Below are 27,924 nucleotides of genomic sequence, written 5' to 3'. Positions count from 1 at the left end.
TAAAATGAGATTTGATTCCAAAGTAATAAACTTGCTATTCTTTTTGATGATCCACATACTTTTTTTTGATCAACTTCCACTATTGCATGACATTAATATCGCATTCTCTTTGTAAGCCGTAAGTAATTGCATTTCCATGATTTCGTATTACTCTTCCTTATCTTATTTGAGGCTACTCAACGAAAACGTTGTAAAAGACACATTTTTTTAACGTAATTCTTTTTTAACGTTTTGTTTTCTGATCTTGGTAGTATCTTATGTTTTTACATCAAGATACATTGTAATTATGTGTCTGTATGTATGTGTGTGCGTGTGCGCGCGTTTTTGTGTATATTTGACTATGGCACACACAATATATTCTAAACGGGTATTTTAAACAATCGTAAACCTACGTATACGTGCGTGAGAAAAAAATGAGTTTGTGAGTCTAAGTAATCACATCGCTTCTTAAAATATTACAGGTACATGTTAAATGGCCAGGCCACTTCAAAAATGAGCATCATTACCTGAATGGATTCCTTGGCTCGATTAACATTGACCATTTATATTACATTGATGAGGAGTATGACGACCCGGTTGGACAACCACCTGTCACTAGGTCACGCCAGGCCATACCAAATGCCAATGGAACAGTCCGTGCACACATTTCATTTAGTGTCGATCATCAAGGAGGAGATACTTTATCATCACCTGCTGATTACACAGCTGTGGAAAACTTCTTAGTGAGTACAGTAATATCGAATTTAAAAGATCAACATTTTCATGAATATTATATGTACTAGAATCATACCCTATTTGTATGTTTATCTTACATGATTCTCATAAATCGATTGCAAATATCATTTAGACTGATTGTATGAAGAAAATATTGAAAATTCCAGAAATTCCAGAAAGTGGTGGTTAACAATAAAATAATGCCAAAAGTAATTAATACATACGAAATTGTTTGGTTTTATTACTGTTAAATAATCAGTTTTCAGCAAATATTAATCAGATTTCGTTACCAAAAAATAATACTGAAAGCAAAACAATGATTTCAAAAGATTTCATTTTATTTTGAATTACAACTTTGTCCGTTCTTACACCCCTATTACAGCTTCTAATTTGAATGGAAAATTGATCACCTTATATTAAACTACCCTCGTATGAATTACTGGCAATTCACATTGCACATGAATCTTTCGAGATTATCCTTCCAGATAAGCATTCAATCACATCGTATTTGACTAACTTAAAACATGTAAAAATCATTCGGATGATTGTCTATCCTTTAGGGTGAACCTCAAAATGTTGTGATGGAAGGTGTAACTGATACGCGAATTTATAGGATATGTTTCATTTAGATATGGGGTTTTCCTAAGATTGGAAGAAGGCAACTTAAAGTGACTTTCTTTAGTCTGTAAAGAGAGTGCATTTTAAGTAAAAGAATAAGGCGTTTACGTTATTTGCCAAATACCGGTACCGTTCGATCCACATCTTGCTACGAGGGGTGAAATGACCTCGAGTCGAGAATGTCCGAAATACTATTTCTATTTCATTTCAAAATGAAGTCCCTCCACGTTATATCATCGAACCTAGTATTATGCATGTTTCTGATGATAGTAATTCGGTTATTACATTCAGCTTAAATTTATCATCAAATCAGAGTGCGCGCCATGGTAATGACGTAATGTTTACTATTTGCCTTTCACTCAACATGAACAGATTCAAACAAACATCCTTTAACTGGAAAATGGGTGCATCCTGGTGTTACGCACAGCATTGATTAAGCGCATAGAACTGTAATAAGTCATAATAATATACTTTGTTGTTCTAGTTTAGCAAAACAAACTGCCATTCCACCTCTCTGTGGCGGTAAATTTGATATCTTTACCAAGTTGAGGAATTTATGTTTACGATCATGTAAACATATGTTTATGATCATGTACTAGGTTACTATCGATTGCTTTAACATTTGATAATATAAAACAATGATTGCATTACAAGCCTGGAAAATTAATTAACCCCGTACTTGATTGCAGGATGAAGAAATAGAGCTGGACATTCCTCGTGCTGATGGTGATACCGTTCGAATTTGGGTGAAGGTGTTCGATGTTATGGGCAATGCAGCTACTGACAACGTAACAGTTCACATTGATTCTTCCCCTCCTGTTCTTGGCGACATATATCTGACTAAGGACGGAATCACGTTTTTGGCTGTCCATGATTCTACAGATCTCTACAATATGAGGTTGGTGTCAGAAATGTATTTCAGAAGGCCCTTTGCATATGACATTCTGTTTGCATATGACATTAGCGCACCGCAGAACAATATTGCGTCACATAGGGATGCATCATTTGCCATGCGTTATTTCGGTACAGTTTTATTTTATTAATTTTAATTTAAGTCTTAATCAATTTTCAGCTTTCAGACTTTCACTGATAACATTTTGATACAAGAAATAGTTATTTTATCTTCTATAGTTTACTGTCCTTTCATTAAGCAACGTTCTTCATGTATACTTTTGTATCATTATTAGTATCCTCTGGTAGTGCTGCCTGACAATATTAATTTTTCGAACTACAATATTACTCTATGCGACTATTTTGATACATAAATAAATGAATATATAAATAAACTAATAAAAAGGCAAATTAATCAAAATATAAACGATTGAAAAACTAATTGATAAATAAATGCATGTAAATAATTTCATATAATTATTGTCGTGACGTGAGTATACCGTGGTCAATGACATTAATTTTGAATGTCGTGCTATGAAATATAATGCTAGCTGTATTAATGACAAAGTGAAATTCAAATTATATGATGCCAATAGGATTAATTTTATTACAGGTATGAACAATTAATTGCAATTGATAATGACGTATTGCTTTCAATTCTGTTCAAGGGTCATTTTTGAAGCGTTTGATGACCACAGTGGTTTGTACACAATTCATTGGGCATTGCATGACATGGAAGATGAAGATATAGTACATGGAAATGGTACTGTAGCTGTGAGAAAACCATCAGTGAGTATAGATACTAGATGTCATTTATAGCAATAATACATCCATTTTAGGACAAGTATTTTTGAATAAGAGAGAACGAGAGATATAGCGACGTGTTGTCCTTTGCGATTTATTTTTGTTTCCTTTATTAACCGATATTTTCATTGAAGAATCAAAGCCCATGTACAATAATTAGCTGTGGAATTATGTATATCTAAGCTATATTCTTGAGACTTTTAAAACTAATCAATGACACATCTGGTACAAATCCTAAGGCTCTTAATCCGGAATGTGATCCACCAGACTGTGCTTGTATACCCAAGGACAAGGAGTGTTACCATAGAAACTATGAGATTCCACTGGATTACAGTAAGATGAGCATTCCCATAGGAACCCATGATTATGATTATATTGTTACTATCACAGTCACCAACAACGCCAGACTGCAAACAACACGTCAGTTTCAGGTAATCTTCATGCAAATAACTGTAACATTGATGTGTTGTAGCTGTCTTTCTGGCACAAGGCTACGTCAGACTATACACCAGGTTCCTACCTGTCAAGTATTGCTCCACATCTTGAGAGGCGTAAAAGTTTGTGCAATTTGTTTGAAACGAAGTGTTTGATTGGCACTAATTAAAGTATGCTACTGCGGCACTGCCCGAAATTCCAACCACACTCTTTAACCACTGTTTTACCATGCATTCCATACACTAAAAAAAGTAATCTGTGTAGATCTGACAGTCGGAACGACTGCCTCTTACAACGATGATTTTGCATCACACATTCATACATGTGTAATGTAATTGTAATACAATTGTTGCATGTGTCTGTTTCTTGCAGAGGATGATGATTTGATGGTATATATGGTGTAATACAATGATACACAATGCAATTAACCTGAAGGACATCGCGCGTCGACGTCTCTGTTTTGACCGACAATTTCTGCAAAAATTTGCACTACATCTTATATTACTAGTAATTGTATACTGTGTATGGAATATGCCATGTGCGCCATATGCTCTTCACTTAGTAAAGTAAAGCGATGCCGATAGGTCATCAGACATGAGAATTGCACACGTGCCGATAGGTATCTATATATCACATGTCTTATCAATGCGCGGTATCATTCATTATTACAGACTATATTTTAGTATGTTTACCCTCTACAAGAAATACAATTACAAGAGTCTAGTCTGTTCTGAATATCGAATCTGCATAGCTTACTTTCTCAACTCAGGTCAGCGTTGACACAAGTCCACCCCATGAGGGCAGTGTTCATGACAGTAGACCTGGTGAAGTGGATCTTGACTTCCAGCAAGATAATGGGATATTCTCTTCATGGGATGGATTCTTTGACAGGGAAAGTGGTATCATGATGTATGTTTATTATTTCGGAGAAAGTTGTCTGGAGGAGTACAGCAATATATCATTTCCCACTCAATATCCTGTAAGTAATACAGTATCAAATATAATACAAGAACCACGTCAGGGTTGTATCGAGAGTTCTTAATGAACCATGCTGTTGTATAATGACACACATACATATCGATACAGTCGTCAATTCACAAGATTGGATTCAGCTAAAATACAGGTGAATATTTGCATGTAGTCTACCGTAGAACATTCCTGTCAATGTGAGAGTTTGTACTTGCATGTCATACATATAAAACTACAATGGTTCTGCTAAAAATATAACGATTTTCTAGCCACAACTATGATCACAACACTTGATCCACATAGATAAATGAAGTGAAGTGAAGTGAATATATTTTCTTACAGCTGCAGAATACAACGTCGACATATGCTCAATGGACAGCTCCAGGTCCCGGCAAGTACCACTGTACAGTGATTGCATACAACAAAGCTATGGAGCCATCACTGCCAGTGTGTTCTGACGGTGTTACCATAGATATCACTGAACCAAGTATTAGCCTTGTTGAAATTGATGAATTGTATGGAAAACCCGGAATCCTAAAAGATGCTAGCGGTTCATACTGGTTCGTTAGTGAACGGAGATATCGTCAACCAATTATGAATGTGTCACAAGTATGCAGGTAAAAAATAGTCCACCAGGGACATTACGATCCTGGACATTTGAGTCTTATTATAGTGTCACTCATCATTGAATCAACATTCATGGACATTTTCAGATGAATTTGCCATTTGTTTGTTCATTGTAAGTTTTTTTAACCGTATGTATTGATGGAATCATGGTACAAAAAGGGTTAATTTAGTTTCAGAGCGAAACACTTGATTTTACTTCGAGTTTATCATAAGTTTTGGCACAGAGCGGTAAGTCCAGCTGTATTTATGAATACACAATGATAATTAATCACTTTAATCCATTGGTTTTAACAGAGACATTGCTGTAATTTCAACGTCAATCGATTTATACCCGATTCTCGACACCGGTGTAAACAATACCTACATCAAATTCTCTGACTCACAGTGCATCTCATTCGGTAGTTACCGTGCCCGTTGGTTTCTACGAAAGGAAAACCATGTAAGTTCACAAAATTAATTCTTCCAAGTAAAACCAATCTCTGTCATTTAAAGGTTGCTTATTTATATCAATGTTGTTCTTGTTTTGATTTGAAAAATTGGAAAAGAGTTATTCATGTAATTTTATTTTTCTAGTTCCAATCATATCTTTGCCAACTTTCAGCTCCATGTGTTATGGAAGGGAAATGACGAAGAGAGTGGAGTCTTCGACTACAAAGTTGGTTTAAGCAGTTCGTCATCCGGAATGAATCCAGATATAATGCCCTTCACATCAACTAAAGGACATACAGAGTTCCTCAGATATCATCCTAACCTTGGTGAAGGTGTTGAATTTTACATTGTCATAAAGTCAACAAACAGAGCTGGTCTAACTAAAGAAGAGGTAAGGTTGACGTTCGTCTAAAGGGAAATGCCTTGTAAGTTTATGAAGGACTCTGCTATCAGTATACCATCTTCTTAACAGCTCTCTTTATCCTACATTTGTATACATCAGGTCGTTTGACTGTTACTTAACTTAATTGATTGATTGATTGGTTGGTTGGTTGGTGGTTGGGTGGGTTGGTGGGTTTTTGGTTGGTTGGTTGATTGATTGATTGATTGATTGATTGATTGATTGATTGATTAGTGTTCTCTATCATTGACAGATCATTGGACCAGTGGTTGTTGAAATCACGACTCCTATTTTCTCTGGAGATTTACTAGTAAATCTAGAAGTAGATGTACATGATGAGGAGTTCCTTGTGGCTAGATGGACACAGGGGGCGTTCTATGATGACGAAGACATGGATCCACTTAACTATGATGCTGCTGTTGGTTAGCATAAATATAGTATTTTGACGATTGTTACACAGGTTCCTATGAAATCAGTGTTTGTTTGCATATACTTGGTGTATTCCATCGAGTTGTCACACTCCTTTGAAAAATAATGATTGGACTAGTATATTGCAGAAGACTGTGTCGTTGAGTGTGATCTGATGGATGTATAATCCACATTTAAAGAATGTCAACTAGGCCCACGCAATCGTTTAAATGAGCAGTGTCTCAATACTCTTAATTTGTAATGTCCCTGACTTCTATACTGTAAGTACAATGCTCACTCACAAGACGAGTGCGAATTTGGGGGGACTCCTGGAGTAATGACTCGAAAAGTCGGGGGGGGGGGGCCTGGGTGACTCTGGGATAGCCTGTGGACTGACTGGGAAAGCCTTGACAGTTCCGCAGCAACGTGATATAGAGCGTGCTACATATATAGCTCTGTCACATAGTCCCAAACCCGAATGGATCTATGCAGCATTTGTGTTTGTTTGTGGGTATTAGTCTGCATAACAGAAAATCGCTGGGAGGAATTCCCAGAACAAACATTTAAAAAATGTACAATGCTGGCATATGTTAAAGAGTTACTGTGAGATGCAGGCCAAATACACTACTATACAATCTGATTGTGTTATTACTACAACAAACTATGTGTTCAACTATGATCACTATTATCTATCTTTTTTTAGGTGACGTCGAAGGTGGAACCAATCTTATACCATTCACTCCAATAGAAATCATATCGAGTGATCCTTGTCAATCAGCAACAACCCCACCATCCTGTGTAGCCATAGCAACCTCTTCTTTACATTGGCGTCTTCATGGTCAACAAGTATACTATGTCTCTATTAAGGTGGAGAACACCGCTGGACTTAGTGTCATAGTGACGTCACAACCCTACAGACACGACGTACTTTTGCCAATGGAAGGATACGTCTACGAGACAAAGGACCCGATAGAGGCTTCTGCGATTGGGGTAATTAAAGTACTAATTATAAAAAAGATAAGACCACTTTAGACTCATCTAAAACATAACTGTATGCATATTGCCTCCACGCTCATGAATTAATGAATTTATTAGAGTTGATCATGACACGGATGTCGTTATCTTGCCACTGTAGGAACTAGACGATATCGACTTTCAGACGAGTAAAACCGAGCTGTACTGTCGTTGGTCAGGATTCCACCATCCATATCAAGACATACTCTATGAAATAGCACTTGGTACATCTCCAGGGAATGATGACACAGTGAATTTCATCGGTGTTGAGCCATCAAAGTCAAGCCACACATTTCAAGGATTGACCTTGAACAACCTTCAGGTATTTGTAACATACAGTACGACTAACTTGGCGAAACACGATTTCGTCCGCGAAATAAAACAAAACTTCAGATCAAAATTCATGTTGTATATGTCATTGTTTGTATTGAGGGTTTGGGATATATGTTTTTATGTTAAACGTCTATGTACATTCATATGCACAAAACAAATTACTTTTAAATGCACCCGTCTAATTTTTTCGTCACCCACAGAGATACTACGTCACTGTTAAAGCCTCGACAGAAGTTGGAAATGTGACTGTTAGTTCTGATGGTGTTGTTATCATAGATGGTACAGATATCTTACAAGACATCCAGCTCTATGATGGTCAAAAGTGTGCTTTAGATAACTGTAAGTTGAACTTACTTGTGACTGTGCATGGCAATGTAATTTATTTGATCTGTTTTATAGCTTAAACATCTAATGACAAATCACTATCATTTATGTTATATACCAAAGCATCGGACTGGAGGCCAATCACTCCTGTACACCATGATTATGATAGGCGAGGGAAATGTGAAGAGGATATTGATTTCCAAGCATCGACAAACTCGGTATCTGCTTACTGGACAATGGCAGAGGAGTTTTCGCAATTCATTACACGTGCAGAGTGGGCATTACAACGAGAAGAAACCTTGAACAGGTAATATATTTTAATATAAACAAGCAATAAAAGATCGGTAAATAATCCGGATAGAAATGGGCACAAACATTATGTCATGGTGCACAAAGTTTTTTTCTCGCAACATTTGGGTGCAAGTGATACCACGGCCAGTTCATTCTCTGTAATATTTCCAGTATTCTAGGGGCATGACTGCAACATTGGCATGGTTTGATACTTTTGTGCCTGGGCAGCGCAGTAGATGATTTGTTCTAATGGCTACTGTATTAAGAGCAAATGTTTTGTTATTAGTCATCAAACTTCATTTTTATTTTTATATCCTTAATTTATCAACAGTTCGTACACACTTTGGGACTTCGTGACTGAATTTCACGATTTCGGAACTCAGCAATATATCAACGTAGTCGGACTATCGTTACTACCAGGACATCACTACCGATCATTTGTAAGATATTGTCATCCGGATGGATGTTTTCAATCGGTTATAAGTGATGGATTTTGGATAATATCACAACCTCCTTTAACGATGGACATTCAAGATATTTCTTACAACAAGTATGTATAATCACTTACTTAACACTTGTTAGCGGTCCAATAATGTATTTAGTTCAGAGTTTATCATTTACCTTTACACCTAATCACATGTGATCAATAATAATGTATGTTTATGCCGTATCTACTTTTAGTGAGAGTGGAACATTGGCCTTTGAATGGCATCCATTTGAACAACAAGAACTCAGTCATCTACTTGAAGAAAACCCACTGGAATATTACGAATGGTGTTTGAATGTTAAGACCACTGCCAATTGGGTAGGGTTTGGCGATTTATTGTTTCCATGGCAGCAAATCAACTCGATTCATTATGGAAATGATATGGTAAGTTTTTTATGGGATATTTTACAAATTTGGGAGAAGTGCAAATTTAACTTTATACGTAGACAAGGAGAGAACATTTTAGTGAATTGTTGATGCCTGATGAATCAAAAGCATTTCGTGATAATGTATTCTGGTATACCGTGTTTTTATTATCGAAACAGTAGATTGACATTTACATTCATGAATTGGTTCGAATTTTCCAAAATACGAGTGCCCTTTTTCAGAGAGTGATCGTTCAGCCTTTTGTTATATCCGTAAAAACTTACAGATACCAAGTAATATTTCGACCGTTTTTGGTACGCCAACATTTAGAATGATTCATTCACCAATGCAAGACCAAGTACTTGGATTCGTTATGGATTGTGGATATTTGTGATTACCCAATTAAATGATTGTAATATTATAGACCAATACACATCACATTGGTAGTTCCATGCAGGTAACACTGTTTTTAGTTTGACCGACTCACAAACCAAATAAGTCCACGAAGGTTGCTCTCAATCAATGTGATGTGTGTGTGTGTATTCATAGAAATATCAAAGTTAAACTATATTCATTTTCCGTTCAAGTTGCAAGCTACTGTGTCGTTACCAGCTGACTTGGAATTCACGGATTGTATAAGACTTGGTTTGCGTGGTTACAACAAAGCTGGATTGTACTCTGATATTTACAAAGATATCAAAGATTGTGAAGCCTTTGATCCAAGACATGTAATTCCGAATATTGTGATCGACAGTGTTGGGGATTTTGATGGGTCAGAAGTGAGGTGAGTATTTTTTATCAGGTACAGAATAACCACATTATTTTATAGTAACTATGAAAAACGCGTTGTTTCTACCGTAAGGATTATCCATTGTCAGGTGGTTGAACTTTGCAAACACGTATGGACATCAGGTTATCTTCTTTGGTTTGTGATGCCTGTAAAATCACGGACAAAAATATAATATGTTTTACGTTTGGATTGATGAGTTCTGTTAGGCGTCGGTGCGTGATTTTCGTACGTTAGTAATGCACAGAGTTTTGTCATAGATAACATCAACATCGACCCTCCCTCTCCCATGTATTTAAGAGACAACGGTAATATAGAAACGAGGTGACTTGAGACGTTGCCTACACACCCGGCTACAAACTGGTGAAACTGCCAAATTAACGAGTAAGAATAAATTTTGGACTGTAAGAAAGTAGATAGTGCACGTGGACATAAATATTCATCTATATAATTATGAATTAGTTTGCGTAAATCATAAACTTAGAGGATAGCACGTATGGTTCAGAAAAAAACGTTTGTAATATCCATCATACGTTTTCTGTATTCAGGGATATTATCTTGGAAGAAAACGCTCATTGGCAATATTCAGACGCTGAGTATACGCCCTCTCAGCATAAGCTGTCAGCTGTGTGGCCAACTCTACGACATGGTGTATATGACTGGAAAATTGTAGCGGCTGAAGGCCTTGATCGAAGAGCATATCAAACGTCAGGGAACAGTCTGACATACAAATCCTATCAGTGTGATGCACCTGAGGTGTTGGCTTGTGGACAAACACAGGTGAATTGTACTAGTAATTTGTACTTATTAAAATACATAAAAGCCCAGTTCGGATTAGGATTAAAATTCATGTTTAAAAAACAATCGTCTGGTAGTCTACATTCTATGGTAAACATGGGTCCAGAGCAACAGAATGGCCCCCATGTGATTCTCATGGCTCCACTAATATATAACATTAACTCGAGAAGATTGTAATCTCGTACTTGCCCACAATGTCTTTTTGATGTTGCCACTGTAGTTGTATCCCCATGCTCATAAAATTTCGGAAAAGACACAGCGGTTTTTTCAGCACAGTCGTAAATGTAAACCAATATATGTTCTCCTCAACACAGAACAATTACGTGAACGTTGATAACCTTCAGCTTCAACACGGACAAAGATATTACGTTTGTGTACGTGCAAATGAAACACTGAAAGTCTACGAGAAAGCAGAGCTTATACTACCGGACGTATCTTTGTGTTCTGATGGAATCGTTGTTGATCTCACACCCCCTACTCATGGTAAAGTTTGGATTGGGTGGAACAAAGCAGCTTATCAGGTCAGTTAATTTTTTCATAAACGAGAAATAACCGGACTGTGTTTTTTGTCAGTGGACGCCGCATATCTGTGCATAATGTGCAGTTATATAATCACTGAAACATCCGAAGTCAGTATTGAATAACCTACAGATATATACCAGTCATTGGTTGAAAGAATTTATACTAGCTATTTCAAAAGCTGAGAAAATAACCGATAGGGTCACTAACAGTTGCATAGCAGGAAAGATCCTACTGTAAAATGTTAAATGGTGGTGTACAATGTAGGTAATTAATATTAATGACGGAAAACAATCGTTACAGTATCTTATATACTCGTGAGAAAAAGTTCGTTACTTTGATATTGTTTATTCTTCCTAGCTGTGTACATTTATTATAATTATATAATATTCATACTAAACAAAGGCTAAAGAACAGAGGTTTCAGCTAACTTATTAAATAATATACCAGGTCCTGCTGTCATTCAAACGCAAGAAAATATGGCCCCATTAATCTACCGAAGGTTTTTTTCGTAAAGCTAATTTCCACCTTTGTACCTATACAGACATCCACATCTGACCTTGTAGTACACTGGGATGATTTTTATGATGTTGAAGAACATGGACAAACAACTCATCGTTCTGGTATCAGAAAATATGAGATAGCAGTAGGTGAGTTGCGTAATGTGATCAATGGATCAAAAAATGCATTTGAGTTATTTCAAATTAGACTTAGAAAAACGTAGACTTGTAAATCCTAACTTAATAGACAAAATCGTTTATATCACATCTTTGAATTAGCTGTTACTTACTGAAATAGCAGGGTATACCAGTGGAAATCCTCGTTTATTATTTATTATCACAGGAACATCGCCTAATGGAGTTGATGTCAGAAACTTTAAAGATGTCGGTGTAACGAACTGGGTTGTGGTGCACAATCTCTACTTACAGGGTGGTCATACATATTACGTTACAGTTAAAGGTAATACTTCTGACGTATTGTATATAAATCTCTTACAAGGCATAAAAGCATTATTAGTAACTCTGAATATCAAATCAAATTGGTCTTATGTGAGAAAATTCTGAAACAGATGAGGCATTCTGATACGTCTGCATACAAGTGTTTCGAAGTAGGCCTACTGTCTTTCATCTGCCATTTTTAGATAAATTTCACACAACATTTGCTCTGGAGACTGGCATGTCACTGGCTTCGGGTGGAGCTCATAGTAATAACCTTATTTGCTTTCATTTATTACTATTTCTAAATGTAGCTTTTGATTTTGTTGGACGTACGGCTGAAAGTATCTCCGATGGAATCACAGTAGATGTTACTCCTCCAATGACCTCTGGCAAAGAGATTGACGTTGGGGGTTCTTTCGTTACGTCTACCTCATCACTGCCAGCTACGTGGAATGGAGTATTTGATGATGTTGAAAGTGGTATGTACTAATAGTTTTGTTCCTTTTTTCCCCTTTCCTCTGCCGTTGAACGTTCAATTTTCGAACCTGGTATGAGACATCAACCCTTAGTTTCTTGCCTTGTAAAATATACCATGATGGCCAAAGATTCCACAATTTTGTAAGAATTATTTACTAATAAGGTTAAGTATATGTTTTCATTATACAATATATGCAATGTTGTCTTCCCCAGGAATCGACCACTATGAATGGTGTATAGGATCAAACCCTGGGATTGCAGATGTGTTCCCATGTACAGCTACAAACCAAGAAGAAATACTGGCCGACGATACCAATAGTATGACTTTGTTGCAAGGCCACGTTTACTATGTGACAGTTAAGGTAAGTAAGTTTAGACACACACATTACTGACAGCAAAATGTCATCTTGTGATATGTGGTATGTCGCGCAATTTGAGACACCCATTCAAGTCATTGTGTAATACAAAATAAGGACATTTTCTATTATAGGCATACAATGGCGTGGGGTTATCGACCACAGTAACATCCTGGGGTGTGGTTGTCGACGGCACACCACCAGAGGAGGGTGCTATTTATGATGGTGTGGCGTCAGAAGATTCTGCAGACAAGGATTTCCAGGTACCGATGTCATAAAACGCTATGATTCTTCAAGTCTTTCATAATTCAAAATCCATTTTGGCTCCTAACAGTCACAGCTATTAATACCTATCGGTTCTCCTTATCGTAGTACCACAAGCCAACACTGCGGACAATAACATGGAACGTAGCTTCCATCAATATATTGCTTTGCAAATCACAGTAGAAATCATTTTATTTTTTGGTCAGCAATAGAAGTCTTCCAAGAAATTTGTTTAGAAAATGAAATGCCGCAAAGTGGCTAATTAGCAGTGGCAATGGCCCCCAGTGAAAGCTTTGGTCCTATGATCATGTTTACATTCTCTATTTAAAGACAAATTTAGATTCGCTCGGTGCAAGATGGGATGGCTTCCACGATCCTCATACAACAGTAGTCGGGTACTCGGTTAAAATCGGTAGCTGTCCCGGATGTGATGACGTCATAGAAGAACATAACGTCGGAATATTGACAGGTATCGTTGCCTTTATTGAAATGAGTATATCTTAGTATTGTAATATCATAACTAAACTTAGCAGCTTATAAGGATTGGGAATGCTATTTTTACCATTGTGAGATATTGGACAAGCACATCCTAAGTGATAAAAATAAAATATTTGTGGAATAGAGAAATATATCAAAAGAAACATATAATATAAATACGTACAATATAAATTAAACTATTTGTACAACAGCTTAGTAAACATAATACACTCACTGTCGCAGTTTTCGGACAGGGTCATGTTATTCGACCATTACTGTTGGATAAACACTGCAAAAAAGTAACAGCCATCATTGCTGCTTATAAATTTTCCTTAGGGTCTTTTTCAACACTAGTGTTTATAGGCAGAAGTAACTTTGTGGATGACGTAGCCCCCAAATTTATAACCCTACATCGATGACTTAGTAATCGGACGACAGTATTGGTAATCGGACACGAACTTAAACACTGATTTACGTATTTGTCGCGTAAATTAAGAATTTTGCCACTCCATTTGATTTAAATATTGGGCAAAAACATTGGTATTGTGGTATATTAATCACCGTTACACTAAAGTTGATTGTTTTTGCAAAGGAAATATCATGAACACTGTCCTACTACCGAATTCGACCCCGGGATTCGATCACAGTTCATGGCGCCGCTTGGACGTCTATGTCTTGGGCGCGTAAACGTGAGCACTGTCTGTATGTTATCTGAGACGCTTCTTTGCTCCAGATACGTAACACATTTTCGTTCAAAAAACATCAAGATTTCATGGAAAATGTCTTCTAGTTTGAACGGAGCACTGGGGAAAACTATTACTGAAATATTTGTAGATTTAAATAAGAGCGAAATGCTATTCAAGGGATTTTGTAACATTTCCGCATACTTTGCTGTAGCGAAAACATATTGTTGTTACATACTTTGTGATTGCCAATATCAGTACTCTCAAAACCGATACCACAAAATTAGTGCGGAATCAAAGCTTTAGTATCACCTGATCTTTCGTACAAATGCTTGAGCATGACAATATGGCAGTTCCGGAGAAAACGGCGACGATCGCGGGACGAGTCGATATCTGTCCGAAAACAGAGTCTGTCCGAAAACTACAACAGTGACTGTACTTCGATAATATAGTGTGTAATTTTGTCTGGTATAGTTTGTATGACCCCGAATTTGACCGTTATAGTATCAAAAACAACCCTTTTTGGCATAACAGATTCTAAGATTTGTAGTATTTGTGTTTGTTTTTTCAAATCATATACATAAGTAATATTGGATATATACACATAAATTATATTAAAGCCCATACTATTTTCACTGAAGGAAACCTATACTTATCTGCAAACCGTACAATATGTGCTATGTCTTCGATGAAGACTTGTTTGATTTTAAATTGTGCAATACTAATTATTTCTTCAGAAATGACGGCTACAGATCTTGGTCTTCAACCTGGAATAAGATACTACACAACAGTGACAGCATGTAATGCAGCTGATCTATGTACAACAGTGACATCAGATGGTATCATTGCTGATGACTCACCACCAATTGCTGGAATGGTGTATGATGGGATTAGTGACGTAGATCACTCCTTTCAATCGTCAAGGTAAAACTACAGAATCTTTCATAAATTTCTAATCCAGACTCTCACTATTGTCAGATCTCATTCAGAATATCGGAAAGTCGTTTCCAGAGGACAATTTCAATTTGAATTTGCGACAATTGTTATACCTTTGTTTTTGTCTTTAGATTTAATGTGCATTTGTTTTTCAGGACAACATTGGCAGCTCATTGGTACAACTTCCATGATCCCCATACCCAGCTTTCTCACTATGAATGGTTCGCTGGTACAACACCGGGTGGTGATGACGTATTTGAACCAATCAGATTGCATCTGACAGAAAAAGCTTTTATATCTCAACTAAATTTACCGGTCAACACTCCTTTATATGTGACAGTGAGGGCGTACAACAGGGCAGGTATGAAACCTGTATTTTTAATTTTATAACTTGAAGTTTGTAAGTTTTACATTAGATTATGAAATCGATCATAAACTCCTTTAAGCAAGTGAATTAAGCAAATTCGTACATGCTTCTTGCTGATATCCCCTAAGCTCATAAGATGAAAAGAGATCCGGATTACTCGAATTGTTTAAGTTGAACTAAATAGTCATAATTGTATTGTAATTCCATGTTGCTAATTATTTTATCAGGAATATATACCGCATCATCATCAAATGGCATAATAGTTGACCAATCGCCTCCAGCAATAGCAAATGGAATCCAGTTCGTTGAGGGAGTTGGCTCAATAACAAGAAACACACAGGTAGGATTAACAATATACTGTTGATTACTTTTTTCCTTCCTATTATACAAATACCCTTTGGAACGTTTCAAGTGTATTAAGTGTCAAGCTTAGGTTCACCTTTAGCATATGCACCAAGTACTGTTTACTAAAGTAAGCAATCAACCTGATAGCCTAAAAACTGTACATAGATGTATAAGTCGATAGTATTTCTCTTGTGTAGACATATACATATTAGTATTAATTTGAATTACATATACTCTGTTATCTGTGACATGAGAACTAAATTAATGGAATCTCCTTTTGATTATTCAACACACTCTTCGTAGGTATGGCGTTCCGTACTACGTGTACAGTGGGAATTCAGTGATCCAGAGAGTCCAATAGAGAACCATTTGTTGTCAGTGTTTACACATCACCAGTCAGACATGTCTATCCCTCCAGTCAAGGTATGTTGGTTTGATTTTCTAGTCCACATGAACTGAGATGCAGTTGTCACATTGTTTGTATAAGTTTATTTTCTTTTATTGTATTATCCTCAAACATAGAAGTGTTTGATACTAAACAAATCATCGTCCAAAATTTGCAGGTCGCAGGAGGTGTCCGTGAATATACTTTCACTAACTTGACACTTCACGATGGCGATACCTACTATGTTAAGGTAGTGGCTTGTAATGCTGCTAAACTTTGTACAGAGAGCGAGACAGAAGGAGTTTTGGTAAGCACTGTCATTTTTCTCTGCTGATGTTTAAATGCATTCGTGAACTTGACTAGTTCTGTACATGAAAACAATTTGACTAACGTACAGCATTGGATTTTTGGATAGCCACTTCCACTATTCATATATACGTTGTTTTGCATAGGTAAATGCCATATGCCTTTATAGGTTTATAGTATATGGAAAAGAGATTGACAATGTTCAGGAAAATTAGAAGTAGAAATACTATTTTTTTAATTTGCTTATGTATAGAGATTCCATGTTAATTCAGTTACTGTCGCAATTTGGAAGTCAATTACAACATTGACTTACATATGTGATTCATAAGGTCTATTTACTCGATTTTGAATGTCATTTTGTAATATCTATAGGTACTCATCCTGTAATACTTATGACTAGAGCCTCTATCATGACCAAATATCATTACTTACTGGAAACCTGTTCTATCTCAGATTGATTCTAGCCCGCCGACTGTTGGAACATTCGCTGTTGAAACTGATCATGCAGCCGGTCTCACACGCCACAGGGATGGTTGGATGACGTACCACCAAAGTCAAGAAGATACACCGACTTCCGTCAATTTAGCATGGCTAGGCTTTGCAGACCTGCATTCAGGGATAAGCCATTACGGTGTAACAGTTGGTACAAATTTTGGCTTATGGGATTTAACCCAGGTAAGCCTAGACTTCAAGATAGATGCATTGATTGGGAGCTGTGTGTTACAATCTAACTTAAACCAATCATATATAAACTTAACCTGGTTTTGTTTTCTAATATTGTAAGAAAACTACTCCAAATTTATTTGATTGAAACTTAGATAATTCTCTTATTTTATCCATGTGCATGTCGTAGGATTTAAGTGCGAGTACAGACTACATTGATGGAGTTTCACATTACGACGAAGGAAGTGTTCAGACATTGGAGATTCCTCTTATAAGAGATCTTGTACCTGGAGAACATATATATTGCACCATATGGGCAGTGAATGGGGTAAGCTGCATTTACTGTTAGAGTTATTTGCATTCAGTACTTTCAAACGATTATAAATGATACACAATTGTGGGCTATCTAGTCACGTACATTTTCTCAACATTTCTTGCTATAAACTTCATATCTCCTCACAGGTTGGATTACGAAGCTACGAAGCTCATGAAACATTTGTGATTGTCAGATCGAACGATGTCAGTGGTGTTTTATCGTTACTTCGACGTTGTGATGTACAATCATGTGCTAGACACTGTACGTGTGCACCACAGAATCAGCTTTGTCTAGAAGATTATTTACCTTGTAATGATGTATCAGGTAATTGTCAAAATGCACTCAGTATTTCTGTATTTACAATGATGTTGCCATGGAAACGTTTGCAGCTATTTCTGAAGATGCAGTTGATTATGTCTTTACGGAAGATAACGTTTAATTATATCTGTAGAAAATAATTTTCAAAATGTCGGTGAAGTGACTGAACTAATAACCAAGCATGGAATCACTACAACATATTGCAACAGACGTATAAAGGTATACATTTTGTTTAAGTCATTAGTTTAGGTAGTCATGATGCGAGACTCCGTTTTTCTTTTGTAGGTGATAGCGACCATCAGCAGATTGAGGTATTTGATGTGTTAGACTACCATGATGACCACGATAATTTCAAAGATTATGATTACACGCCATCAACATGCACCATTGCAGCAAAATGGCGACATATTGGTTCAGGTATGATTTTCATGACACCTTTATCTATTATAATTATTATTTATGTATCATTACTATTATTTTTTTCATTTAATACATACTACGTTCACTCACTCACTCACTCGCTCACTCACTCACTCACTCACTCACTCACTCACTCACTCACTCACTCACTCACTCAGGTTTTATCCATCAGTGTTGTCTCAGTGTTTATTCTATATCGTTATGTACAATGTTTTGCTATATGCAATACAATTAATTGGTGTACTTGATAGTACACATATTTAAATACATATACACTGCCATCCATTTCGTGTCGTATTTTGCTACGTAACTGTAGGTATTGCAATTCAACGCTATGAATGGACGGCTGGCAGCAAGGGAGAAACACCTGGTGCAGGATTGCTTGATCCAGCAATGGATAGAATATGGCAAGAAGCTGGTTTGGATACAATTGCAGTATTCTCGCTGAAAGATGGTAAGTAAGATTTTAGAATCAAGCATGTTATCTGCTACTAAAGTCAGTTTTAGCGAGAGAACATAACTTAATATGTAATATGTAACACCCAACAATGTCATCAAAACGCTTGGCGATTAGCGGGGCCCTGCGTTGATGTGGCTGAAACATGACCTCAAGGCTTCGCAAATTGACCACTCCATTTACTACAATGTGTATATTCTATCAAAAATCGAAGTATATTCGGCCGTGTACAACGATGACAATACAGTATTTCTGAAATTGGAGTAACAATCCATACAAGTCAACTTATTCCAGTTATGTATTGCATTTCCAAGGTTCCCTGGACCACGATACACAGTATGTGTTCTATGTGAAGGCATGGTATGATGATCAAACATATGCAGTCTTTGAATCTGATGGGATACAAGCAGACATTACAAACCCTAAGATTTCAACTTCACGAAAGGTAAAATCTTGCAATAGCAGAACAAATATTCCATAAAGGAAGGAATTCTCTGTCTTCACTACTCAGTGAATTAACTCTTCCCAAATTATAGTTTATTCATTGACAATACATTTAGAAACTCGTGGTAAATGTTTCCTTAATGAGTGCCTGTGTCTTAGAGTGAACATACCCGCCAACTGTCATGAATTACACAACACATAACACAAGTTTTATAACTTACGAGTTGTTACTACAGATAAATGTACAATTCAAGTGACATTCCTTCCTTCTAGGTCAAGGATATTACCGATGAGAGTACCCTTATTGACATTGACTACTCCAGTAATCCTTGGACCCTTGGAGTCTCCTGGAAAAACGTATTCCCGGATAAAGATGAAATAAGCCACTTTTTGGTAGCCATCAGTTCCCACATTCAAGGTATGTTGATATTAATCACTGTTATTCGTATAGCAGACAGATCAAAGCAAAACAAAGTACTTTTAATCACCTTCAAGGCACCTAACAATACTGCACCTGTTTACATCTTGGATGTGATGTGTGCTACCCCCCGTCCCTCGTGTACTTCGCTCCGATGATAAGGATTACTACACGTACTTCATTGTAAACTGAAATTCTATGGTGAACGCTCATTTTCACGTGCCTCCCCACTATTGTGGAACGCACTGTTGTTGAGAAATTCAGGAATGACATTAAGACTATGTTTTTGATTGATTGATTGATTGATTGATTGATTGATTGATTGATTGATTGATTGGTTGGTTGGTTTGTTGGTTGGTTGGTTGGTTGGTTGGCTGATTGATTAATTGATTGATTGATTGATTGATTAATTAATTATTTCCTAAAGTGGTATCTCTATAACGTTTTTTTTTTGTCATTCGAAATAAATTATTCTTAACTCGTAACCACCTGATAGACAATACCTTCCTATATTACAGGTGAAGACGTCAGACCATTCAATTTAAGTGTCCATGAAGCCAATGTATCCAAAGTCATCTTTTCAGATCTAAATCTACAAACAGGACATACCTATTATTCTAACGTCATGGCTGTAAATCATGCAGGGCTGTATACAATAGCATCTTCTGATGGCGTCTTGGTAAGATGAAGTTTCAGACGCTGTTGTAGTTAAATACCAAGTTATCATATGTTTCGATAATTAATAAACAATGCAGACAATTGTTTTTGGTTCTTTTCTCAATGACTTTCCATGACTTATTAGACTTCAGAAAACTCTACTTTATACATGTACAACTGAAACTTTATTCTCTTTAGGTGTGAACAAAATAAGTCGACAGCAAGTATTTTTAAGCTAAAATATTTAAAAAAAATATGTTCATTCAAAATGTATACCTTTACCCAATTAAACCTGGGGAAACTGGATGAAGATGGTGATGGGGGAGGGGGGGGGGGCTGATCACATTATCACTCATCACTCGACGGATAGTTGTAACGATATCATTGCAGGGCAACACCATTGACATAGATCTTAAAAGTTCCTCCAAGGATATCAAGCTGATATATTTGAATAGGTCAAAATCCCAGCTAAAATCAAATCTAAAGACAAATACACAACCATGTATTTCTCTTTGAAGAAAATATATTATCATCTGTGGTTACAATTGCCTTTAGACTGGCCATTACTGTGGAAAATCTAGCAGACTAGCGTTTAGTACTTGAGTATTGACAACTATTCTGATGTTTACAGCCATAGGCAAACATCTAGAATGGTGATCATCTGTATGTAGCATCTGTTTATCCCCAACAAGGATCTGACATTTCTTAAGAATTTTGTGTCTTCCAGATTGATACAATACCACCCAGCTCTGGCTCTGTATACGATGGGCTTGGAATTCATGACGTAGACTATCAAAATTCCAGCACCGTTGTGTCAGCATCATGGCATGGATTTTCGGATTTACACTCTTCAATTCATCATTATCTATGGTGTGTTGGTAGTCAACCTGGACATGAAGATGTACTCCCTTGTCAAGACGTTGGACTTCATCTGGCACAATCTACGGACATCACAACACCTATGACACTTGGTAATTATTCATCTCATTATAGCTTTAATGAACGTGTAACACTTATATATGCTATTCTTTGAAAATGTAGTATTCGCCTCGTAAATAAATTCTTAAACATTTCAATTGTTGTTACTTTGTCAAATTAAAGTATAATGAGGTCAAAATGATCCAAAAATGAAGCCATTTTAGAATCGAATCTGGCGGCCAAACACTTTGTTACCTAAAGTGACAAATGAAAGATTGTCAATTCCCTTGAAAACAAGGTGATGGAAACCCAAATTGAAAGAACCAGAAATCAACTTTCATCTTGCAAGGTGTAACTAAATCTCCAGAACTTTGGTTTTCAGAGAAATTGGTCACCTTCGTGTGCTCTACTTAATATGCAAATTTGCATGTGAACAATAATGCATATCATAGTTAAGAATTGTTTGCATTTTGTCTGTAGGCGTACGGTACTACTCCAAAGTAGTTGCGGTGGATGCAGCTGGGTTGCAGTCTGGTGTAGCGGTTTCGAATGGCGTTACCATAGATACAACTCCTCCGCAAAACATACTCAAGCTTCTTAGTGACTCGAATGTGGTACTTAATCCCTCTTTTGAAGACTTTGAGACACAAAATGAAAATAATGACACTGACTGTAAATATCCCTCCGTCATCTGCCTTCCCAAAGACTGGCAGATGGAAGGAACAGGTCATGTGATACAGTCTGCAAATCTGGACGCCCAATCAGGAAGTGCGTATCTTATCCTACATGGAAGTGTGTCACAAACTATTGCAACAACAGAAGGTGAAAAATACAAGGTTTCCTTCTACATCAGCCATCTACGTGACTCAAGTGTTCCCATTCTTTCACAAGAAGGATACGTACACATGCCTGGCCAACATCGTGTCTTCAAACTGTATCAACGAACTGGTAGTCATGGTAATGGTAACATTGACTGGTATGAGCATGTCTATTATTTTACTGCAAAATCGAGGTCATCGATGGTAAAAATTGGTTCGCTTGGTGAAAGAAATGGTAAGTGTAATGTCTTTACACTGGACAGGGTTTAAGGCATGAACAGATTCAAATATTCTGGACTGTAAGTAAGGTTGTAATTTTCTTTTTAAGTCTTTAAACAATTCTTTTCAAAATACTACGAATTGCCATAAAACTCATTGTAGCGTGTAGGCAATGAATTGATACAGTTCAATTCATAAGTCCTTAGATGTTGTTTTACAGGGAAATTGAAGTTGCCTTGGTGTTTTACTCATTGGACACGACGTTTTTTACATACACATACAAGCATATAAGCTACACAATAACAGACAGACAGACAGACAGACAGACAGACAGACACACACACACACACACACACACACACACACACACACACAGAGCAGGACACCTTATCGATACACAGTGATAAGCATAAGTTATTCCTTTAGTGTCACACTGTAAAAAACAGGTTTCAGCTGAATGAAATACACATGGACATGTCATGATTTAATAGCTTTACTTGGTTACTTTCCTACTGATAATCAACATGAAGTTACTTTTCTACTTCTGCATCCAAACTGTGTGGCACCTCTATTAGTATTGTTTTCTCTGTGTGATAAATATTATGTCACCTTGGGGAAATGCCAAGGCAATGTCAATTTAACTTTCATGTAATACATCAAAATAAATGTCAAGAGAATTATTTCTGCTAACCTGGGATTTTTTTATCAGTTACACCTTGTTTGTTTTGCGAACATACTTAAAGATTTCCGTGTGTGTCAGAGTGCATTACCAACAAAACATGCATTGTTCCTAAAATAAAAAAAACAACGCTGAATAACATGAAGCAGTTGATACAGCTCCCTGATATCACCAATACCCTTGTAGGTCTTGCAGTTGACAACGTGGCTGTTCAACATCTTCACATTGACGACCATGATTATTTGGTTGTCAATCAACCAATTGCAAAGAGTTGTATTCGTGTACACACCAGAACTAATGGCAAACTACATTCAGTATCAGCAAGCTGGGATATTGTGGATCCAGAGTCTCCCATCATAGAATTCACCTGGGCAATAGGAACTATTAAAGGTGAGAAAGTTATAGATTGTCCTTTTCTTAAAAATGTTATAACAACATTTAAGATATTTTTACACTTATTGAACCAAATATAAGAAACAACATCCTAAGAACAATCTTCTTTTAGAAAGGGATACGAGTTCCTATTTTGAGAGGTCGTAGCAATTTTTCAAGTCTTGCAAAGTAAAATGTACACCTGAATAAGGTAGTGGCATAAAGAAGTATCAGTAAATAATATAAAAATCAATTTACACCCTCTACTGGGGACAGAAGCAAATGAATACAGAAGGGAAATGGGATAATATGATGATGACAATTATGTGATTATAAAAAAACTATCCACAACACAGTAGTAAGCACCAAATTCCATTTCATTGACAACAGGTGGAACTCAGGTCCAGTCCTTTACTGTTATTGGTAGATCTGCGCACGCCTTTGCTGACGACATACTTCTCACCCATGGCATACCCATTCACGTGACGGTGACAGCTAGGAATGCAGCAGATTTGGTATCTGTTTTCTATTCTGAAGAAGTAGTGGTTGACGTATCACCTCCTAATGTATGCTGTGTAAAGGTGAATGCAGACATTTTACATCCAGATTTACAATTTACATCTACCGTTACAATTTACATCTACATTTTGTGATTCCAATTAATCATCACCAATTACTCTACAGTATAAACTATAATAGTTGTTAATGACTAATAATATAAATGTAATTTATATTCATACCTGATGCATTAATTAAACGGATACAGTTCGTTCATAACGTTATTTGTTTTGTTTTGTTTTTTGTTTTGTAGGATGGGAATGAAGATGCAGACTTGTCGTATCAAACATCAGATGTAATCACAATACGATGGCATGTTGTTGATGATGAAAGTGGAGTGGAATTCTGTGAATGGGCAATAGGTAAGTAGAGAATTCGAATGACTAAATGGGGGTGTTTTGGTCCAGGAATATTTATGAAGTCAACATACGATCCAGAAATTATGTTTTTAGAAATGAATGATTAAAATACCAAAACGAATATATTTAATTTTTGTCGTAGTTGGTGACAGGAAGAATACCCAGAGGTAATGTGATATAAATACATAATTATGTATTCGTCTTTGTTTCCATTCAGGGCTAAGTCCGTCTTCTGCCACGCTGAGTCCATTTACAGTTACTGACACGCTGCATACAGCTGAGAAAGACCTCAGTGGTTTCCTTATGCACGGACATACAGTGTACTGTACCATTCGATGTAGGAACTTTGCTGGTTTGTACAGTCAGGTGACATCTAGTGGCGTGACCATAGTCAAACAAAGACCCTCCATAGATGATGCTACAATTCGATTGGTTGCAAGTTCCCCATCTATGTACGAGACGAGAGGAAACCACCAATCACGGACAGACAATATCAATATCGTTTGGGATGGGTTTGAAGACATATCTGGCATTTCTTACTATGAGGTTAGATGTTGTTTTTGGTTTGGAAATATATAAAGGAAAATCATTTCATAACAATTATATTTTCAGTTTAAGAATGCAGAATATTTTTTATGTTAATGTATTACCAATGACAACTTTTTTCTATCTTCTGAAATGCATGATTCACTTCACCCTAACTGTATTATATTATATGTTCTTGTGTTAACGTAGTGTCGACTTCTTGGAGAGGGTTACAATGCTGATACTGATTGGAATGTTATTGGTCAGGACGGGCAAATGGCGGGAATGGTCTCTGGTATCAGTATGCGTTCCTACAACCTATATCAATTGCAGTTACGGGCTGTTAATAATGGCGGTATAAGGAGTGATATTTTGTCATCTAATCTTTCTGTTGAAACATCACATCCAATAATTACAGGTAAAGAACTATTGTTCTTAGTTGATAGTTATCCGTGACAGTAAGACTCATATCTTTTTCCACGGTGTTTATCACATCATGGTAGGGAGAGCATTGTTACTTGCAATTGATATTGAAGGTGTCATTGTTTATTAAAAAAAATGGTCTCAAACCGTTAAAAGGTATATTGATAATATCTTAAAGATTGCCACAGTGCCATTTTAACGTTAATACGGGAAAAGTTTATCTTTAGCTCTGGTATCTGGTGTTTCGTTTCTTTACGTTTTCCCCGGTATCAAAGTACTTCAAATGAGTGTAGTAGTAAAACTTGCGAAATTGCAGCAGTGCGTTTGATTGATTGTATAACACCTAGTTAAATCTTTGATATCGCCATATATCGGCAGTTAAAAAAAAATTAGTTTTTCAGATATTGTAAGATATGTCTATAAGTAACAAACTAACAAGAGTAATAGATACTCATGAAAAAGACATGGAACAACTAAAACGTGTAGCGGTCCTACGCCCTGGAATTATGTAATTTCGCCCACTAAGTATGATTGTGGTGTTATTTATTGTCAACATGCTACGCGATCGTTTAATAATTTTCATGATAAGAAATTTTAAAGTACATTTTATTCTTGATTATATATTTTCAGGAAATGAATTGGATTACACGTGGTCTGCTTCTGACATCATACGAATGGACTGGAATCAAGTGTTTCTAAGCAACTCCACAATGATCTATGACATCACCATCAGCACTGTACTAGGTGGAAGTAATATCATCAAGTGGTATGAAACACGCCAGACAACATACGACTTCTATGGTGCTGACCGATCAATGGAGTATTTCGTCACTATTGTGGCTGTTAACGAGGCTGGGCTGCATAACCTTTACAACGATGTTCTTTCTTATACTTAAGAACGGTGACAAAGATTCCAGCAGACACTATGACTGCTTCTCTTCAATTCGAATTACATATACGGACAAAATGTGTTGACATTAGAATATATTTAATCTCGGTATTTTAAAAGACCTGGTATACAATATATAATATGAAGTTGGTATGCATTTAAGCCTAGCGCTGTTGGTGATGACGGGAGTCTTTTTTTCAAAGTATATTTTTTTCAAAAGTTGAATTTGTCTTATAATCAAGATGGAGATGTTGTATCTATCGTCTTTTATAAGTTGCAGATCCTAGGCCCAATTTACTTTTCCCTTGGTGTTCATTACGTCACGGTTGGTTTCGAAGGTAGCAACTATACAAACATTCTAAGATTTCTAACAAGTGATACTGCACAACGGTTGTAAATCTAAGGACTGCCTTATGTTTGCGTTCAACGGAGTGTTTAAGTTGTTCTTCAAGGCAAATGATGCCATAATTAATATTAAGTGACGAAGACCTGTTTTACAAATTATCGTAACAGTTCTTTCGTAAAAGCCTTTGCTGTGTAACAGAATAACCGATACATAAACCTTTGAAACTTTTTATTTGTGATTTCATTCAAGTATGTTGATATTGCGACTTATTTTCAATAAACAAGTATGATAATTAAAGTGGGGTCAAACGAAAATCGAAGATAACGAAAAATTACCGAGTTTAGAAATGACATTTTCTCGAGGATATATATTTGGTAGCGTGGTTAACATAAATTAGCAATGCCCTGTGCACTAATGAACGGAGGGGTTTGGTAGTGATGGTAAATACATAAAATCCAAGTATTCCTGCCGTGTGTGTTCATGCCAGCTTACCCAGACAAATCTAAAATTGTACACAGCCATTTGTTAGATAGTCCCTTTTCGATATATTATTTCAATATGAAATGTACTAGTAATTAATACGTTCGGGAATATATATTTTGCAAGAATTCGTAACCGTAATTTGAGATTGAACTTGATAATTGACACGATGCTAATCAACTACCAGCAAACTTGAACGAAAATGTTGAGAGATCAACTAAAGGCTATATATTCAGCAAAATTAACACATAATGTAAGTGGTTGTAACTTTTGAGTATGGTCTTTATAATATATACTATAGTTCTCTGGTCAATTGTAGTACAAATTGAGGTATCACAACCAATTTAATCAGACATTGACGAAACAATCTGTATGTGATCTATAACCAAACAACATGAATGCGCAGAAAACGTTTTGAAATAAAATAATTCTAACATCCAATATAGCCTGTTATTTTAACATACATACATACATACATACATAAATTTGAATACACCCATACATACATAGCGTCTCCTCTCTCTCTCTCTCTCTCTCTCTCTCTCTCTCTCTCTCTCTCTCTCTCTCTCTCTCTCTCTCTCTCTCTCTCTCTCTCTCTCTCTCTCCCTCCCTCCCTCCCTCCCTCCCTCCCTCCCTCCCTCCCTCCCTCCCTCCCTCCCTCCCTCCCTCCCTCCCTCCCTCCCTCCCTCCCTCTCTCTCTCTCTCTCTCTCTCTCTCTCTCTCTCTCTCTCTCTCTCTCTCTCTCTCTCTCTCTCTCTCTCTCTCTCTCTCTCTCTCTCTCAATACATTTAGTCGATCGTATCACCACACATGTACTCCACTAAATAGTTAAACGTGGCATGGAAACGTAACTTTTTAGTTTGGAAATGATGGTTTAGGATCCTTTTAGTTCTTATC

General features: G+C 36.6%; 2 protein-coding genes across 2 annotated transcripts; both read left to right on the top strand.

The window, feature by feature from the left end:
- The first annotated feature begins 4 nt into the window (after positions 1 to 4).
- Positions 5 to 12,278, top strand: LOC144449368 (uncharacterized). The gene is made up of 20 exons (XM_078139896.1): positions 5 to 22; positions 462 to 722; positions 2,022 to 2,230; positions 2,892 to 3,012; positions 3,267 to 3,458; positions 4,232 to 4,441; positions 4,774 to 5,048; positions 5,353 to 5,497; positions 5,660 to 5,878; positions 6,141 to 6,309; positions 6,999 to 7,285; positions 7,843 to 7,981; positions 8,090 to 8,273; positions 8,589 to 8,807; positions 8,939 to 9,128; positions 9,698 to 9,894; positions 10,446 to 10,677; positions 11,010 to 11,216; positions 11,759 to 11,864; positions 12,058 to 12,278. Exons 1-20 carry the CDS (start codon positions 5 to 7, stop codon positions 12,276 to 12,278), a joined length of 3,801 nt encoding a protein of 1,266 aa, XP_077996022.1.
- A 248-nt stretch (positions 12,279 to 12,526) lies between these two features.
- LOC144449084 (uncharacterized) lies at positions 12,527 to 27,461 on the top strand. The gene is made up of 25 exons (XM_078139506.1): positions 12,527 to 12,631; positions 12,843 to 12,991; positions 13,120 to 13,248; positions 13,580 to 13,718; positions 15,147 to 15,333; positions 15,501 to 15,706; positions 15,940 to 16,052; positions 16,361 to 16,480; positions 16,621 to 16,749; positions 17,202 to 17,423; positions 17,602 to 17,739; positions 17,874 to 18,051; positions 18,331 to 18,462; positions 18,782 to 18,919; positions 19,237 to 19,367; positions 19,640 to 19,784; positions 20,303 to 20,463; positions 21,169 to 21,412; positions 21,840 to 22,412; positions 23,262 to 23,465; positions 23,838 to 24,028; positions 24,259 to 24,367; positions 24,582 to 24,910; positions 25,100 to 25,307; positions 25,943 to 27,461. The coding sequence occupies exons 1-25, from the start codon at positions 12,532 to 12,534 to the stop codon at positions 26,206 to 26,208; spliced, it is 4,641 nt and encodes a 1,546-aa protein (XP_077995632.1). The 5' UTR covers positions 12,527 to 12,531; the 3' UTR covers positions 26,209 to 27,461.
- Positions 27,462 to 27,924: the final 463 nt, after the last annotated feature.

This window comes from Glandiceps talaboti, chromosome 18 (assembly GCF_964340395.1).
Source record: "Glandiceps talaboti chromosome 18, keGlaTala1.1, whole genome shotgun sequence".
Taxonomy (NCBI): domain Eukaryota; kingdom Metazoa; phylum Hemichordata; class Enteropneusta; family Spengelidae; genus Glandiceps; species Glandiceps talaboti.
This window is presented reverse-complemented; position numbering and strand designations above follow the sequence as displayed.

What these genes read in the sequence shown, in the direction of transcription:
- LOC144449368 (XM_078139896.1), top strand. An exon ending in TTCTACGAAAGGAAAACCAT is followed by an intron (nt 5,498 to 5,659) that starts GTAAGTTCACAA and finishes GCCAACTTTCAG; the next exon opens with CTCCATGTGTTATGGAAGGG. An exon ending in GGAACAAAGCAGCTTATCAG is followed by an intron (nt 11,217 to 11,758) that starts GTCAGTTAATTT and finishes GTACCTATACAG; the next exon opens with ACATCCACATCTGACCTTGT.
- LOC144449084 (XM_078139506.1), top strand. Translation starts at nt 12,532, where the DNA reads ATGACCTCTGGCAAAGAGATTGACGTTGGGGGTTCTTTCGTTACGTCT. An exon ending in TAACGTCGGAATATTGACAG is followed by an intron (nt 13,719 to 15,146) that starts GTATCGTTGCCT and finishes TTATTTCTTCAG; the next exon opens with AAATGACGGCTACAGATCTT. An exon ending in TGTCTATCCCTCCAGTCAAG is followed by an intron (nt 16,481 to 16,620) that starts GTATGTTGGTTT and finishes CAAAATTTGCAG; the next exon opens with GTCGCAGGAGGTGTCCGTGA.